Raw genomic sequence first — 18,220 nt, 5'->3', positions numbered from 1 at the left:
GTTTTTTTGGCCCAGTTTTTAACAAGGTTTTTGGTTTTCAGGGTACCCGTAGAAGGGTGAGCCTCATGCTATTTAAAATATAAATCAGTCCACCTTGACTGGTTTCATCGGATCGAGATTGGCTTTTGGCTCTTCTTGTAGGAATTAAACAATTACCCTATTTAAAAAAAAAAAGAAAAACGAAGAAAACCAAAATCATAATATCCAATGAAATCGAGATATTATGCTACACATGATTATGCTGATTTATTACTTTTTCGTTTTTACATACAAGATTATTTCCCTTGTATGATGATAAGATGCAATTTATGTTACTCAAAATGTTATAAAACTCTGATTATATGACATATTAAGGTGAAAAGTGTTTTGGTTGTCAAGGAGACAGGACCAAGATAAACTCTGGCTGCTTCCTGTCTAGCCTTTTTTTCCCCTTTGTTTAAGAAAAATACATGTTTAAATGATAGTTTGTTTTTTGCTGATTATTATCCAAATCAAATGTTTTTGGGGATTATTCTTTACCTCTAAAAGGTGCTAAATAATACACAATGTCCTTGTTAATGTGCAAATGACAACATTTCACACCTTTATTCAACTCATTTTCGGATTATAAAGGTGTACAAAATGAGATTATACCCAATATAAAATTCTAGGAATTGCTAAAACAAAAAAAAGGGTGATGCCCTTATTAATACAATAAAGAAAGAACATTTCATTTATGAAAAAGTCCCCCTCCTGAGGCGCAAGGGAAACGGAACAGAAGGATTCCTTCTGCAACAGAATTCTGAAAACAAATTCCTCTTCTTCTTGAGAGTGGTCATAGAGCTTAAATGCACTTTTGCAACGTCCTCTTCTCGGACCCTCAAGCGCTAGTCCCTTTGTTGTCGGAGTCCTCCTTTGCTTCTGAGGATCGGTTTTCACTTCCGTTCTCCGCATCCGGCTCCCTTTCATCCTCCCTCGCCGCCTCCTCGACCTCGTTCTTCTTGGCCTCTTCGTCTGTTGGTTTGCAGCCGACACCCTGCTTGTCCCGGAAGACGTCCACGCCGAGCATGCGCAGGTAGTGGTACCTTTCGTTGCGGGGGACGAAGGCTCGGATGGACGTCTTCCCCCTCCACCCGCAGAGTTGAATGGAACACTGAGGCTCGTCTGGCTTGCTGACAGAAAAACAAAATGGTAAATCTAACCAACCAAGAAAAACAAACCCCCCAAAATGTGCATTTAGGGACACTTACTTGGGGTCGGGGATGTACTTCAACACAATGCTTCCCATGACTCAAAAAAAGACAAAAACAAAAAGCGTAACTACATAGAAAATGTCAATATGAAATTACAGTGCCTTGCAAAAGTATTGACCCCGCCCCCTCATCCGCCAAGAACTTTTCAACATAAAGCCATTTTCAGCTTCAAACTTAGATAAGAAACTCAAAATATTTTGTAAGATTCAACAAATACGAGACCCAATTGTGAAAGAAAGCTAATTTATTCACGTTTGATGTTATGCCAACAAGCGAAAAATTGAAACGTTGACGTTGCAAAAATATTGACCTTTTCCTTGTCGTCATATAAGTTTTAGATCAGGGCATGGCCTAATAGTCTGTGGTCTGTTTAGCCCTTTGAGACTCCTTGTGATAAAGGGTGTCACTAATAAACATTACTTGACTTTAGGTTAATAATTTGTACTCCTCCTTTTGCTGTGATCACTGCCACAAGTCTTTTTGGGTATGTTCCCACACGTTTTACACGTCTTAAAAGAGGAAAATGTTTGCATTCTCCCTTACAAAAGCAGCTCAAGTTCCTTAAGGTTTGATGGTCATCGTTTGTGCACAGCGTTTTTAAGATATTTCCACAAATGCTCAAAAAGATTCAAGTCTGGACTTTGGCTTGGCCTTTTAGCACATTTATATTGTTAGATTTAAAACATTCCATTGAAGATTTTGTTTCATATAAAGGTTCGTTGTCCCAATTTCTCATGTGTAGTAACCCGTGAAGCCATTTGAGACTCATTGTGATTAAGGGCTATACAAATAAAAATGACTTGACTTTTGGAAGGTGAACCTGCGCCCCATTCTCAAGTCTCTTGAAGCGTCTAACAGATTTTCGGCCAGAATCACTCTGTATTTGGCTCCATTCACCATCCCAGTTTTTTTCATCTATAAATTTGTAGTCTGAAAAATGGCACAGGGTTGGTGCACATTTTTTTTTGTCCAAATCCAAGAACTTTTTAAGGAATTTCAAAGCCATTTCCCCAATATTTCAAATGTCATTAAAAAAATAAAACCTGGTGTGAATCATATATTTTGGAGAGCCGCAAATATATCCTCGATTTATCTATGCAACATTTTTAATCTTGCGTGTGCATTTATTAAAAATTTGATTTTTTTTTTAAGATCTTCGGTAAATGGAGAATCTTTTTGTGGATCTGAACTATCTGTCAAAATATTTGAGATATCTCTCCTCATATGGGTGTTGGCTAATATGATGGTTATATGTAGTTTGCATTTTCAATAGCAAGAATTTCTTTCCATCACAATTTACTGATAGGAAACGCTACCTTATATTTTTGCATGGCCCATAATAAATGCCCGTAATTGATATGTAATCCTTGTTCTAATACACATTTCACAGTGCGATGTTTAAATGTAGCATGCACCTGTCCTTTTGGGCATGGCCCGTAGGGGGCGATGACGCTTCATAAGAAAATGCCATACAAACTAATAAAAGCTGCCACTAATCACAAAATTCAATGACAAAGCGAAGCTACCAGAGAGTAATGTCATAGTGCACTGTTAAGGTGTAGCATGCACCTGTCCTATTGGGCGCAACGCTGGAAACAACAGAGCTATACAAACTAATAGAAGCTGCCGTTAATCACAAGAGAAGAAGTAATGCAACGGGCAAGGCTAAGCCCTCAAACAGCAGTGTCTACGTCGTTTTGAAGCAGACATGTTGAGAAACATGGCAACAATTTTAAGCATTTACAAGAACTTCACCCAAAATGCAAGCGCTTTTCAAACCTTGTAAACCTAACCTAAAATGAAAGCACTTCAAGGATTTCAGGCACCCGCATGAACCCTGATGTAGAAAAGTTCTCGGGCGGCCAATACTTTTTGCAAGGCGCTGTAAATCCAAGCGTATGGGCTGACAAGGTGTTTTTCAGCCCACCCATTTTCTTGGCTTGCGCGTGAGCGTCATCCTCCAGTTTGCTGAGGAAAGGGTTTTCCTGTGTCAGCAGCACTTTGATATCCTCCACGCTCACCGTGATGATTCGTGAGCGAATGTACGGCTGCAGAGTGTAGATACCCTGAAGAGTTGAAAATGGGACATACTTAGCGAACCACACATGCTCAACTTATTTTCTTCCATCTGACAGAAGAAGAACCTTTTCAGACACATTAAAAACATTGAAAGTGTATTGTGCGTTTCGATAAATGTGATCATCACCTCTTGAGCCAGGCGGAAAGCGCAACCAAACTCTTCCCCATCGCTGTTACGAGACCAAACTTTCACTCCCGTATTTATCACCTACAAGGGAGCAGGAATAAGTACAAGCAGGCATTTTTAAACATTAAATATAACATTTCAGGAGCATTCATTAGAGGGAAATCGAGGTTATGGCATTTTAATTCAGTCGATGGGCCGATTATTAAGCCTCAGTTACAGCCGAGCCTTTCTCTTCCTCTCTCCTGCCTTCTGTTGTACACACTACCCACCCCGCTTCTTCTGATAGAATAAGCAACCGGGAGAGAGATGGCTTTACATGTGACTATCCAAACTATACTTATGCTACATGTGTTGGATATATTGGCCTATGAGGCCAGGCGGGGAGCGTTTTGCCCATAAGGCGTTTGCTTTTCTTTAAAAGGGACGATCTCACGCTATTGTGTGGTGCAACCGAAAACAAGTGCTACAAAGCCCAAGGAAGAAAACAGACTACGGACACTTAGTGACTAAACTGCCACATGTTTCTTTCGATTTCTGACCAGCCTTTCAGAAAGAAAAAAGAAAGGGAACAATAGGAGAAAAGAAAAAAGGAAATAAGAGACAGAAGGGGAGCTCTTATCTAAACGTTTGAATCCTGAAATATGGCATTATGGCTTAAAGTTTTTGAGGGACGAATACTTTCGTAAGGCAATGTAGTAGCAAGTCCCCAACTCTGCCCATAATCCACACAGGGATGTAAAGTCAACATTGTTGTGTAATGGAAATCAGTTTGTTGCCTCAATTAAGGCAATATCATCTTTCTAGAGAAATACCATCACGATTTTGCGCCATGAAGATATCACACACCTTTATGCGATCGCTGTTGTTGAGCATGACATTGCGCAACTCCTTAGACACCATGTAGAGGTGCCGCTTCTTGCCCTCGTGCGTTCTGGTCAGCACGTTCATCTTGGGGAAGTTTGGTGACAAGGCGTAGAAAGATCTGCAAGACATGTGGCCTCGGTTCACACTGCAGACATATCAGACTTTTTTTTTTTTCATATATGCGACCTGTATCTGATGTGTCTGTAATGTCTGTCCGAACGCCGCATATCGGATTTTTCTACACTAGACACAGGCCACTTTCATATGTGGTCCTCAATCCGATACATACCCAATCAGTATTCAGTCGAGGGTAAGCGAGGTTTTAACTTGTTGATTCATTTGACGGGCCAATCAGTAATCCTCAGATACAGCCGAGGCTCTCTCCGCCTTTCCTGCCTTCTGTTTCACACACTACCCACCCCACGACATCTGATTAAATAAGCAACCGGGGCAGAGCCACTGAGGCAAAATAAATAACTTTAGAGGGTAGTAAAAAAAGCCAGCTCTGCTAACTCCTGAGTCCCAACATGCCTGTGAGTCAAGACAATTGATAATATTGAGATTTTAAAGTCAGTGGTAGAAAAGCATGTGTGTGATTAAGAGATGGTGTAAAAAGTGTCGTTAACTTGTTTTAGGAAAGCACGTTCAGCTGGGGACTAATATATTAGCTCTTATAACAAAACTAGCGTGCGTGTTTGTGATGGAGGGAGAGCATAAAAAGCACGTTCAAGTGGACAATTAGCTGTTACCATAACATTAGTTTGTCAATCTGGCGTGCCCACCCTTTTCGTTCCGCAGGTTCCCTTGAAGTTTTGATGTTATTTTTATTTTGATTTAATTTAATTCATGTTGGTTTCATTGACATTTTTATCTATCTATTTATTTTAAATCAGAGAGCTATTTATATTTATATGTACCTTTATCAGAGTTGCTGCTAATCCTAATTTTATTTCCTGCACTTATTTTTTGGTTTAAGTGAAAAATTAGCAATGTTTGTTGTGTTGAAATTAGAATTTATTGGCTGTAAAAGGTTTCAAAGAGCTATTATAGATTGAATTTATATTAAATATTATTTGTTTCTTTTTACATTATTATTATTTTTTTTAATCTTTTACAGCAAATGAGTATCAGCTCCAAATATCGGTTATCAGCCTCACCTTAATACTAATAAGCAGTATTGGGCCTGAAAAACCCATATTGGTCGATCCTTAGTTTGTACCAAAAAAAAAGTCAGTTGAATTTATTAATTCACAATGTCAATTGGCCATGTTTGGTCCAATTTGTGGTGTTTTCAACTCAAGTATTTCTAGAGTGTGACTGTATTTTTTGAGAATGTGGCTCCTTTTCAAACTGTACATTGTCATATTAATAAAAACTCTGAAGAAAGGCTCACTGAATGTTGGTGAAGACAGGGTCATCTTCAGTGAGGAACACGAAAGGATCTTCCTTGTATCCAAATAGCCTCGACTTTTTAGAGGGTGGTGGGCTAAGGAACAAAAATAAGAAATGTTAAATACACTAAAAATTGATTATAGCTTTATTGTGGTCAGGGAGTATGACTCACCCACACACGCCATCTTGTTGCTTGGAAGGATCTCCTTTAGGTGCTCGCTCCTGGGCTTCCTCCACATCTCCTTTGCCGCTGTCGACGCCGCCTTCCTCCGGGCCCGCTGAGCCGCTTTGCGTTTGGGCTTCGGGGCCCGGCGGAGCCTCTTTCCTCAGCTGGAAGCCAAGAGGGACACATAAATGATTTGTAACCAGCTGTGATGTTGACAACTGAACAGGGGAGAGGAAGAGGGGGGGGGGGGGTGTACCTTGGGGTATCTTTTATTCCAGGGCATTGGGGCTTTCTTGATTAGCAAGGCCACAAAGAAACCTCCCGTGTTCTGGTGATGAGGCAAAATCCTCATACTGACAAGGAAATAATACATTCAAATCTCGTTTCAATTTCCAAAGGACAAGGATCAAATGCTGTGAAGCAACATTAGCCTATTCCCGTTCATACAAGAATAGCTTTGTTTTTTGCCCCGCGGAGGAAGTCAATTTGATAGTAAATGGGGTCACAAAATTTGGCTAATACAGGTTAGCCATCGTTGATTTAATGGACACATGATGCCAAAAGCAGGTTAGTGCAGCCTTTTCTTGGTCACTGAAATGAATCATAGGGCAACAGTGCCACCATAAGGCTAGAGCCGCCATTGATAACATTGACAGGTTTCATACCAAGGGTCTCAATTTCAATTTACTTGGGGACAACCGGGGGGTGGTCTGGATAAGTTTGGGCCGATTTGAGTTTTCCACAAGGAAACCATAGATAAAAAAAATGTCACCGTCAAGAGTCGATTTTTTAATTAATGCGCTTTGAACTCAGTTGGGCATTGTTAACACATACTCAATAGAGAAAATATTCTACTTTCAACTTTTAAAGACACACCAAAAGACGCATCCGACCTTTAATATTTCAAAATGCAAAGAACTTAATGTCATCGCCACACAGCTTGTTTTACTGCCACCCACTTTGAAGACTGCCAGTTTTCTTACAAGGCAAATAGATCAACCATAACATTCCACTAAAAGTTGAACCATCTACATCTATCTGTCAGTGTAAAAATGACTTACTAACAGATCGTCCATAATCTGTCGAGTCAGAAAATTATTGCTCCTCCACCATCACAAACAGAACCGGTGTGTATGGAGACTCTCGCTTTACTCTTTTTGCATCGGACTTAACCCTGACCCATCTTTTGAATAGCATTGTCATGTTTGCTGATGCCAGCACCGTGGTCGGACTCATCTCAGGGGAAAATATGTTAAGACTACAGGAATCAGGTCAAAAGACTAATGCCGTGGTGTTTACCTCCCACTGAACCGCACAAAAATGAAGTAGATAATCGCCCGCATCCTCCACAAAGAAAAAAAAAGAACAATGACAGTGGATAATTACAACAACATAAAAAATCAGAGAGCTAGAACCCCGGACCGCCTCTAACATAACGATTGAGATTTTAGGCCCGACCTGACCCAAATTTCAGCTTAAAATCATACCTCTAGAACAAACCAACACCAGCTGCTGTTAATCACAAGTGAAGAAGAAATGCAATGCAAAAGCGAAAACAGAAGAGAGCATTGTCTGTGTCATTTTTAAGCAGACTTGTTGGGAAACATGGCAACAATTTCAATAATTTACAAGCACTTCACCCAAAAATTAAGCACTTTTAAATCCTTGGAAACACAACTTGCAAATGCAAGCATTTTCAAGGATTTCCAGCACCCGGACAAACCCTGTCCATACCATCTCTCCAAATGCATGCCAGACAGCTTTTCCGCATCCGTCGGTGGGAACATGGTGGGTCGGATTTGAGTGTGGCGACTGGTTGGGACCTCAGACCAGTCCGCAAACCACTTTCCCTCTTTGGTCATCAGCTGCAAACGTACCAGAATGATTTAAAACATCTTAAGGGCATCTTGTCAAGAGTTGACCATTCAAATGTTATCGTTTCCTGCTATCGTACCTTCCAGGAAGTGACCCCAGGCATCCATTTCAAGCCAGGCAGGTCGGATGAGCAGTCGACAAGCTCCAGGGCACCTTGAAATAAAAAATATTTTTTATATACAGACGCTCCCCTACTCATGACCATTCAACTTCCGAAAAACGGTGAATACGAACATTTTTGGGGGATGTCGAAAAATATCTGGACATTGCTTTAAGTTAGATTTTGTATTGTATGCAGCTTTTTCCCAGCACAGGACGGCACTGTAGTGCTTCTTTCCGCCGCTACCGCCATGTGGTGGTGCGGTGAGAGGTTGGTGTAAAGTGTAAAAAGAGGCGAGCAGTTTCTTTTGAAATTAAAGTGAAATAAGAAAGCTTGATGCGGTTGAGAAAATAGTTGGATCGCTTTTTTTCGCCCACTTTCTACCACGGAAGAGGAAGTAGCCTAACTCTTGAAGCCCATCTTCCACAAGTAAGTTAAACTTCACTTTATTGGGCATATTATTTTCTGAAATGTTTATTTTTTTAGAAAACAATACAGGTTACTTATACAAGCCTTAAACATACAAAATATAGCACTGAAGCAACTTACGAACAAATTCAACTTACGAACAATCGTTCATAAGTAGGGCAGCGTCTGTACTAGCGCAAGAGGTAAGACGGGGCCCAAGAAAAATCTAGCCCTACCCCGCTTGGGCCTGGGCTATTAAAGACCAAACCATCCTGAGCCCGACAAATTAACGTTGTTTGAGGGACGGAGCCCAAAGCGAACACAAATTGTTATACAGTGGAACCTCGGTTTTCGAACGCCTCTCAGTTCGGACAAATCGGTGTTTGACCAAAAATTTCGAGAAATTCTTGCTTTGCTGTTCGGTCAAAAAAATCGGAGTTCGAACGCCGGTACGCTAGGGTGCGATGCTGAGCGGCGTACGGCTGTTTTAGCCCCTAATTATGCCTCCGAAGAAGGTCGGTACAAGCAGGACAGGTGAAAAAAGACAAGTTGTTCGTACAACTATTGCTTTTAAGAAAGACATAATAGCTAAATATGAAAGAGGTGTACGAATTTCCGATCTTGCTAGTGAATACAGCGTGGCTAAATCTACTATCAGTACGATAGTAAAGAATAAGGAGGCTGTGAAATCGAGTGATGCGGCTAAGGAAGTTAGCGCTATAAGCAAGCAACTGCCGCAAGTTTTGGAAGAGGTTGAAAAACTTTTGATGATTTTTCTCTCCCCACCGTCCACCACAAAGGTAAGAAATCCAATTCATAATCTTTTATTTTTATTTTTACACGTTCATGTTAGCGTAATCTTTCGTACGGATGATTACGCTAACGTGCGGTTAGCCTGGGTTAGCTTCATGTTTACGATCATGGTAAACATTCAGGGTGTTGGAACAGATTAAAACGATTTTACATTACTTTTAATGGGAAAAAATGATTTCGGTGATTGAACAAATCGGTTTTCGAACAGGGTTCTGGAACGGATTATGGTCGAGAACCGAGGTTCCACTGTATTTCATTTGTGAGGACTCGGGAGCAGGAAAGTTTTTCTCTTGCCGACTTTTTCGCTCTGCGGCACAAGAGAGGGACAGAAACTATTGCGCCGATCCTTCACAAAGAAAAAGAAACAAAGAACCTTACCCCTCTCGACCTCTCTAACCTCCTTCTCATTGCCACTCATCCCGCACCCTTAGATCCTCTTCCTCCCTCCAACTCACTATACCCGCTGCCCGTCTCAGCTCCACGGGGAGCAGAGCTTTCAGCCGCTCTGCCTCCCAGCTCTGGAACTCATTGCCGTCTGACCTCCGAAATTCTGCTTCATGGGACAATGCCATACAAACTAATGCCAGCTGCCGTTAATCACAAGGGAAAATGAAATCCAAAGGCAAAGCAAAGTCACCAGAGAGCAGTGTCGGCGTCGTTTTTTAAGCAGACTTTGTGAGAAACATGGCACGGATTTAAAGAATTGCATGAACTTCACACAAAATTCAAACACTTTTCATACCTTAAAATCACAACATTAAAATTCAAGCACCTTCAAGGATTTGAAGAACTTGAACAAACCCTGTAGACCAGGGGTCTCCAAAATAGTGCCCACAGCCCAGGACAGATGAAGTGTCCGCAAACCTGTTCTGGAAAAAGTGCCGTTTCATTGCGATTTTCTAGTGCTGCAATTTATTTTTTTAGTGGCAGACTTAGTCTACTTAACACCACTTCCAGTAATTAACACGATAATAAAAATAGTAATAACAAAAACAACATAGTAATAACATGATGATTTGCTATTTTAGAACTGCGTAACAAACTGGGTGCCCTTTACGCTAATTAGTAAAAAAAAAAAAAAAGGAGCTCTTGGCTTAAAAAAAAGGTTGGAGACCCATGCTTGGAACAATGTCTCATGGCACACTGGATGAAAAACACTGCAGTATACACATCAGATGCAGTCCAAAATCATAGCGCTTTTTGTACCGTCGCTTTTCTCCAACAGGGCCGCGATGACGGCTTCGTCCTCGACAGGGTTGAGGGAACAGGTGGAGTAGACCATCCTACCACCTACTGCCAGCTGCTCAACGCCGCGCACGGCGATACGCATCTGGAGACTGGTGAGTGGAAACGCGCACCGTTAATACAGCCAACTTTCATAATTAGCTGCAAAATGCACTCTCCACAGGCATGCAATTAAAGGTCATTTCATTTATCGACTGCAAAAGAAAAAACCTACTTTTCTACCAAAAAGGCGTATAATTGGTGCTCATGCAGTGTTTTCCATTAAATTTACGAAGACCCTGGTGGGTGGAAAGTTTAGGGGGTTCAGGGGGCTAGCCACCTAGGAAGACATGTATGTAAATTTGAAATTAGAGTCAAGTCGAGTTATGTTTATTTGTGACTCTCTTAATCACAACAAGTCTCACAGGGCTGCACAGACCACAGACTATTATAAACCACAGACTATTATTACACCATCCTCTGATCTAAAACGTACATGAGGGCAAAGAAAAACTCAAAAACCTCAGCATGAGGAAAATGAAGAAACCTTGAGAAGGGACCGCACATGAGGTGATTCCCTCTACCAGGACGACCAGGCTGCAATAGATGTTGCATTAACTAACAGTAAAAATAAAATAACTCAAGTATAATTAAAATGCATCAGTCTTGTGCTTTTTCTTATCGAGCAAAATCAAAAACCTAGATCAATGACAAATATGTGCCCTTTTAAATTATTGAATCAAAAATACACTAGTTATGAAAGGCAATGACACAGCAAACAAGTCAACCCACAAAGCATGATAAAACAGACAGGTGTTTAATGCAAAAAATAGGAGAAATATTTACTTTGTACTATATTTATTACACCAAGACCGATATCCGTCTAACAAAAAAAGTTTATTTTTAATGATTTTCCCCCCCATATTCAAAAATTGTTTCACAGCGTACATAATTTACAATAATCGAAAAACATCAAATATGTATTATAGTGGCCTCTATTTTTTTACACTCAACAACTAACCAATTTAAACTTTTTTTATACTAAGCAACTTCAATTCAAGCAACACAGAATCCCTGAAAAACAAACTACAACAATTCAAAATATTTCCTCTTCAGTGCTGAAAGTCTTTTTATTTCATATTTCTTTTAAACTATTTACAATCCAGCTTTTAACTTAAGTAGACTGAAACAACACAAAACCTCTAAAAAATCACGAAAAATATCATTAAATGTGTACAACAAATAGAAATAAATCAATAGAATATGGACATTTCAAACACAAAGTGCCTCAGCTTTGGGGGACTGAATCAAATCTTATGTCTGCGATAAACAATGCACTCTGCTTTGGAGCTATTGATACAATTAAAATGTGTCCAAATTGGGATCGATTACCTGCTTTGACTCATTTTCGTACCACTTTTTCTTCTTTTAGTCCTGTGCCACTGCCTAACCCCCTCTGCTCAAACAAATTAGTGCAGTGACAGAGATGAAAACACGCATATTTATCAATCAACCAATTAACAAAAAGCGAGTGAGGGGACAAAAAAAATTGTGCCAGCCAGCATAAAATGCGCTTGGGATATTTTTAAGATGAGATATCTTAATTATTTTTATTGACTTGGCATTTATATAAATTTAAAATATGATTTCTTAAAAAAACATTATAAAACTGCGGCGGGACAAGTTTAACACAGATTGTATGGAAAAAACTTGGCTTATAATTGGTAAGTCCACTCACCCGTGAAGGTGCAAGCTGTTGCTGGTCGTCCATTTCTTCCAAACATCGATATTCTTTCTCATCGTGCCATCACCACTGCATCGACACGCACACATTGTATACCTTGATTATTCTCGATTGGATTTATTTAAGAGAAGGGTTGTTCAAACATTGCATACGGGCCGCATTTAAAAACTAAAGAAACATAGCACCGAAACAGCTGAACTGATTTTTCGTTAAAATTTAGTTGTACTTTTAGGCCTCTGGAAGTGTCTTTAGCTAGGTTTGGTGTCAAGCAATGTTCCCCCTAAGCTGCGCGCGTGCGCAATCGCGCACTGCCCGCACATTCTCAGCGCACAAGAAAATCTAGCCAGCGCAATGTTCCCTCTAAGCTGCGTGTGTGCGCAATTGTGCACTACCCAGAGCTTTTTCATGCACAAGAAAATCTAGCCAGCTCACAAAAATCAGGGCTCGAAATTGCTAATTAAGAAGCGAATCAAGTCAAAGTTACAGTGCATGAAGGTAAAAATACAAGGGGTTTCCCTGACGTTGTGTTCTATATGCGGTATTTGGAAGTCAAGGTCGAAGTAGAACGAAGTTGAGTAAAGTCAGTAGTTTTTCGAGTACCGGCTTCTTCGGCTCGGCTCACTAAAAGGAACGGGCTCTTTCGGTACCTAAAGGGCTCTTCAGGTTGTTTTTGCTTCTTTCATCCCTATATGACCAAATATTATGTAAAATTATCCACAAAATGACTTAAAGGAAGGGGGAATAGAACAAAAAAGAAAAAAATACCAACATGAAAAAGTAGTGAAAAGCTGAGAAAAAATAAACAAAAGGAAGAGAAAAAAGAAGGAAAAATTCAGAAAAAAAAACTGAAGAAAAGAAAGAAACAAATGAAAAAAGTAAATAAAGAACAAAAAGAAAAAAGTAACAGCTAGGAAAAAATAAACACAATGAGATTTTTTTAAAGGAATTAAAAATAAATAGAAAAAACAGGGAAAAAGAAGAAAATGTTTGTGTTGCATTCAAATAATTTCCAATTAAACCAAGTCAATCTTGTTGCCAACATTGTACTTTCACTAAAAAATGTGATTAAATACAAAAACAAATTGCATTGCCGGAAACTCAGCAAAATGTAACGTGATGTCAAGTTTTGGACATGTTTGATAATGATTTAGTTGCCACACTTGGGGTTGCTGTTGCTTCAAGCGTTGCTCACTGACTTTGTGTGAACGCTCAGACCCGTGGAAAATTAGAGGGAACATTGGTGTCAAGGCATCCCCATTAAATACCAACAAAATCACTCAACATCTGCTGTCATGTACAAGCGGCTCTGGAGCTGCATGTGGCTCTTTGGCACTCCCTAGTGGTTCCCTGGTGCTTTTTCAACAAACTAAGGCCCGAACAACCTTACTCAAGCAGAATGCCCAACAACGCCAGGCCATTATGCTTGTTGAACCTAATTCAAACATTAAGTTTCTAGCAATTATTGGTCCAGTTTTGACAGCAATGTTGTCACCTTATCACAAAATGGATTACTGCTTCAAACATCCGCACCTTCCACTTACTAAAAGAAATTTCAAATATCAGCCTAAAGAGTGCAAGCAGCAGCAAGTCTTTTCTAACCTGCAAGGTACGTCGCATAAGATTCGGTCGTAGAAGAGCATCTCTTTCCTTCCGTCGGGATTTTGGATCTGCAGCGTGGGGATGCAGGAAGCATCGTGGTTGACTACCATGATGCAGGGGCTGTTAAGACGCTTGGCTTGGTGCACCAGAAGGTAGCAGCGTTTGTTGTCCACGTCGTTGGCGATAACAAAGCCCTCTGTAAACATATGCAAGGCAAAACAATCCCAATTTTTTTCTCCCACCATTGAAATGCAGAGAAACCTCAACCTGCCTGTGAGCCGTCAGACTATTGGGAAGTAAAGAGGTTTCCATATGATGTCACCAGTCACTGGTCTTTTTGGAGTCCCCAAATGGCCATTTTGGAAACGCCGAGACATACCCGTAGGAAAATATTGTGCAAAATACACATTTTTAGTTTTTTCAGGTAAAGCTTCATGCATTTGTCCCAGCTGTTTTCCAGCTAAAATGCCCATGCTACACTCATCTTACATGTGATTGCAAAAAAGAAAATTCGGGCAACAATAAAAGCAAACAATTTATGTGTGTTCAATGTTAGTCGCACTTGCAGTGAATATTTCAGTTGCGGACAACACTTCAGAGTGTTCGTTTCCAAAAGAGACCAAAACCGTCCAGATTCTCCAAACGGTTCAACAACAGCATTCAATTTACTTTGGGTACACAGAGGATTGAGATTTTAGGAAGATCTTACAGGATAATTAATAGTTGACATTTAAGTAGGGCAGCACAGCGGCGCAGTGGTTAGCGGGTGTGCGGCAAAGTCTTGAGGTCGTGAGATCAAACCCCCTGTGTGGAGTTTGCATGTTCTCCCCGTGCTTGCGTGGGTTTCATACGGGCACTCCGGTTTCCTCCCACATTCCAAAAACATGCATTTCAGGTTAATTGGCCGGTCCTAATTGTCCCTAGGTGTGAATGAGCAAGTGAGCTGTCTGTCCCTGTGCGTCCCCCTGCCCACTGCCCACTGGCCGAAGAGAGCTGGGATGGGCTTCAGCACCCCTGCGACCCTACTAAGGATAAGCGGTGCAGATGATGGAAAAATGAAAAATTAGGTAAACAGCGCCCTCTTCCAGGGAGCTTTGTTGGGGTTTGCTGTATATTTTGGAAAAAAAAAATCCGTGTTAATGCAATCACACAATCACACTACGCCACATAGCAATGTCAATTACATTTCAGTTCATCGAGCAGCCCTAACTCTCTTAATTACTTTCTTACGCTGAATGTAGAATCCTTTGAATTTCAATTCACTTTTGTATAATAACAATGAAAAAACATTCCTTCAACTGCAATCCTGTGTTTTGATTTGTCAACCTATAAGCTCAGTTGGTAAGGACGACATCTCGAGGTAAGTTTGACCCTTGGGAGCTTTTATAGAGGGGCGTCTTTACTGCACGGATTTTGCAGGAAGTTCTGCCGCTCATTAACCGCAACAACGAAGGAAATACTTCAGATGAAACAACATTTTTGATACTGCTTTTGGTCTGTACAACCTGGCCTTTGGGGGTTACAGTATTTAAACATAAATAAGCAAACTCTTTTCCATGAACAAGAGTCTTTAAGGGGATACACATACATGCAGTCATTTATCGCTGTGGTATTTGTCGGTGGTGCTGCAACATTGCAGTATTTCCCACCAACGAACAAGATTGTGGTAGCCCTCCACAGTCTCGTTTGGGACCGCAACAGTCCCGTTTGCCGCAATTTATACTACATTTAGTGGTCTCAAAATGCTCTGAAGAGATACACTAGGCTTGAAAATGTACACACACACCCTACCGCGAGGGTCAGAGACCTTCCTACCACAGTCTCCTAAAATCCTATGGGACACACTGCATTGTGTAGATTGCACAAAAGATTATGAACAAATGTACGGTTCCCAACCTGGAAACGGCACTTCCATGTCAGAATGAAGCATTTCAATTAGCTGGGCTGTCTTGGAGCCAGGAGCTGCACACATGTCCAAAATCTTCCCCAGAAAACAAAAAGAGAACATGTGCCATATATGCATTAGTGGCCTGTTGCATTGATGAAATTTTAATACTGTGAAACCATTTGAGCGCTATTACATGAGCTGTATTGAAGAGTAACAAGTCCAAGTCTTATCACCTTGTGATGGGGCTCAATCTTCAGGAGAAGAGGAGGGATCATACTGACAGCTTCCTGGCGGCTAATATTACCCTTTAAAAACAGACATAAACCAGGAGTTCAAATCAAACTCACACCTGCTCACTCGAATCGTTCAAGCCTATCATTCTCCCCTGGTGCGGACTCACCGACTCGGTCTCGCTGACAAGAAACTGGTGGAACTTTTCCAAAAGGGGCGACTTCCTGATAACCTTTCGACTCATGTTGGTGTGCCATGCTTGCTCATCGGGATACCTGAAATAGTAGGCAAGGTAAGCGTTCCCTTAACATTGCAACTGCGACTGTTCTAGAATGAAGTTTACCAGCTGAGAGGCTGCGGAGTGTCGATCTTCTGACCGTCCAGCTCCAAATCCTGAATATCCTTGAAGTACTTTTCTTTCAGGCAGTGTAGGATTTCCTTGGCGTGGCTGCAACCACAAACCCCCCAAAAATCCGGTAGTACTTACCCAACCCTTATAAGAATGTCTTGCTGAAGTACCTTTTATATCCAGTGATTCGTATGGTGGCTGGAAGCGGTTCTCTCATTGCATCCATAAACTGTTCAAACTCCCCCTCTGGAATCAATCCTTGTTCTTTGTAATAATGCTCAAACAACTTGTTTTCCTTGACAATGTCAGCATAGCCAGCACCCCAGCCCTGCAACAAAGTTAGAACCAGTAGAATTAAAATCATTTAGCCAGAAGTAAAAAAAGAAAATATATATATACCATAGGAAGATTCTGGTGGGCCACCATAGTTTAAAAATGTTCTACCAGACTCTCATAAAGTTGTATTATTAAACAATATTCAAAATTTAGATATACCGTATTTAATAGTGTATGACACTCACTCATGCACAGGGCGCACCCCTAATTGTTGTTAGAAATAGCAGTCTCACTTTTACTAAACCCAAGATTTTCTGTTGGATTAAAAAATAAATGACATATGAAAAGGCAGTCGATTATACTTTTATTCCCTCCAGGTGACCAATCCCTAGACTGTCCACCCACCAGGATCTCAAAAATAATTCATGGCAAACACTGTTTCACGCTTATTAATGATGGACAAGAAAAAAGCCAGGTAAAACTGGCTTTGGGAATCCCGATCATACCCATTTTATATTTTTTTCCAGGTGTTTCATTTGAAAAGTGCCTTACAGCGTTGTCTCTGTGGTCTCTGCCTGCTGGCTGAATTTTCTGCCTCTGTCTGCTTCTTTTCCCCATTTTGAAGAAAGCTACGACTCTGGGGGAAAGTATACGATGCAGATTGGTGAGTACAAAGGACCAAAATATGCGCACGATTGTCTCAAAATTCAAGCGTTCATGCAGATAAATGACAAACTAAGGATATAATGGCAAGACAACTGTGGTACACTGGAGTAAGATACTGAAGCGTGTGTAGTTCCTGATGCATGTGAATGTGGACCTCAAATAGTCGGCCACCAGATATGCCTGAAGCAGTGATACACGTGTCGAAATGTCTTCATAAACGAAAGGAATTCTTTTTTGTGAAATATTTTTCTTATCAATGTTTTCAAAAGTAATTTTAGGTTTGTCTTGCAAATATTTTATTACGTTTCGCTCTGTGTCAGGCAGCTCTTTGAAAGCCTGAATATAAACATTACATTTGGCATGGGCAATGGGCATGTGCGTCGCCGTTCACGCCTTATTGGATGTGGCCCCATGTTTATTATTATTATTTTTTTTAAGTTACTTTGTTTCATTTTATTAAATTGTTTACAATTCATTGTGAATAGCATCATTACAAACACAAATCGGCACGACAAAAACGTCAATTTTCAAGAGAATAATAAACGCTGCAGAATTACGTAGAAAATTAGGACTTGCCAAAAGCAAGGAGATCTTTGAGGATATTATATTGTACTACTGTACATAATTTGGACATTGGGATTGTTTATCAAATTTAAATATTTACACATAAAACAAAATATGTTGATAAAATGTTTAAAAGTGGGGCTACATAAAATTAGATTCAGTAAAGGGATCTAAAGTTGTATAAATTGCCTGAACATTTGTATAAACATATGGTCAATGGTTCTGACATTATTGTTGCAAAATGAGCAAATGTCTTTAGTTTGCAAACGCGATTTTATATATTTCCTTATTTGGATAAATATTGCTCACATTGTTAAAGTGTGCTTTTCTTTATAATACACAGTTCTCAATCTATTTATCGAGGTGTCCTGAAGCCTATGAACTATTGCATTTTTGTTCTGTTTCTCGATAAAATGTATTTTTGTTAGGTATTGTCTTATGAAGTTATTATTACATTTACTACCCAGTATTCACATTCCCTGAATAAAAGGAGGAGGTATGTGGGTTATTAGTTGAAATTTTGGAGTATGTGGCTGTTAGCGGCCATTGGTACTTACTCGAGCGTACTTATTTGCCACATCCATTATGGCGGCTACACACGCACACATATTAAAAGCAAACCC

The 18,220-nt window shown here is 40.2% G+C and overlaps 1 protein-coding gene across 1 annotated transcript; it reads right to left on the bottom strand.

Moving 5' to 3' along the window:
- Positions 1–548: 548 nt before the first annotated feature.
- nsun2 (NOP2/Sun RNA methyltransferase 2) lies at positions 549–17,192 on the bottom strand. Its single transcript, XM_088328964.1, has 19 exons — positions 16,920–17,192; positions 16,262–16,419; positions 16,086–16,190; positions 15,912–16,017; positions 15,745–15,816; positions 15,520–15,604; positions 13,624–13,819; positions 12,019–12,093; positions 10,263–10,393; positions 7,815–7,888; positions 7,595–7,725; positions 6,117–6,213; positions 5,867–6,024; positions 5,696–5,788; positions 4,285–4,420; positions 3,439–3,519; positions 3,160–3,298; positions 1,230–1,269; positions 549–1,151 (listed from the first exon to the last, which is right to left on the bottom strand). Exons 1-19 carry the CDS (start codon positions 16,983–16,985, stop codon positions 860–862), a joined length of 2,235 nt encoding a protein of 744 aa, XP_088185090.1. The 5' UTR covers positions 16,986–17,192; the 3' UTR covers positions 549–859.
- Between the last annotated feature and the right edge of the window lie 1,028 nt (positions 17,193–18,220).

This window comes from Urocampus carinirostris, chromosome 2 (genome assembly GCF_059441175.1).
Source record: "Urocampus carinirostris isolate Australia breed hairy pipefish chromosome 2, RoL_Ucar_1.0, whole genome shotgun sequence".
NCBI lineage: Eukaryota > Metazoa > Chordata > Actinopteri > Syngnathiformes > Syngnathidae > Urocampus > Urocampus carinirostris.
This window is presented reverse-complemented; position numbering and strand designations above follow the sequence as displayed.

Bases quoted from the DNA above. Each gene is read 5' to 3' on its own strand.
- nsun2 (XM_088328964.1), bottom strand. From the start codon at position 16,985: ATGGGGAAAAGAAGCAGACAGAGGCAGAAAATTCAGCCAGCAGGCAGA. The intron at 15,817-15,911 runs GTGAGTCCGCAC...CTGTTTTTAAAG, and splicing joins TTGTCAGCGAGACCGAGTCG to GGTAATATTAGCCGCCAGGA. The intron at 1,152-1,229 runs GTAAGTGTCCCT...TTTTTCTGTCAG, and splicing joins AAGTACATCCCCGACCCCAA to CAAGCCAGACGAGCCTCAGT.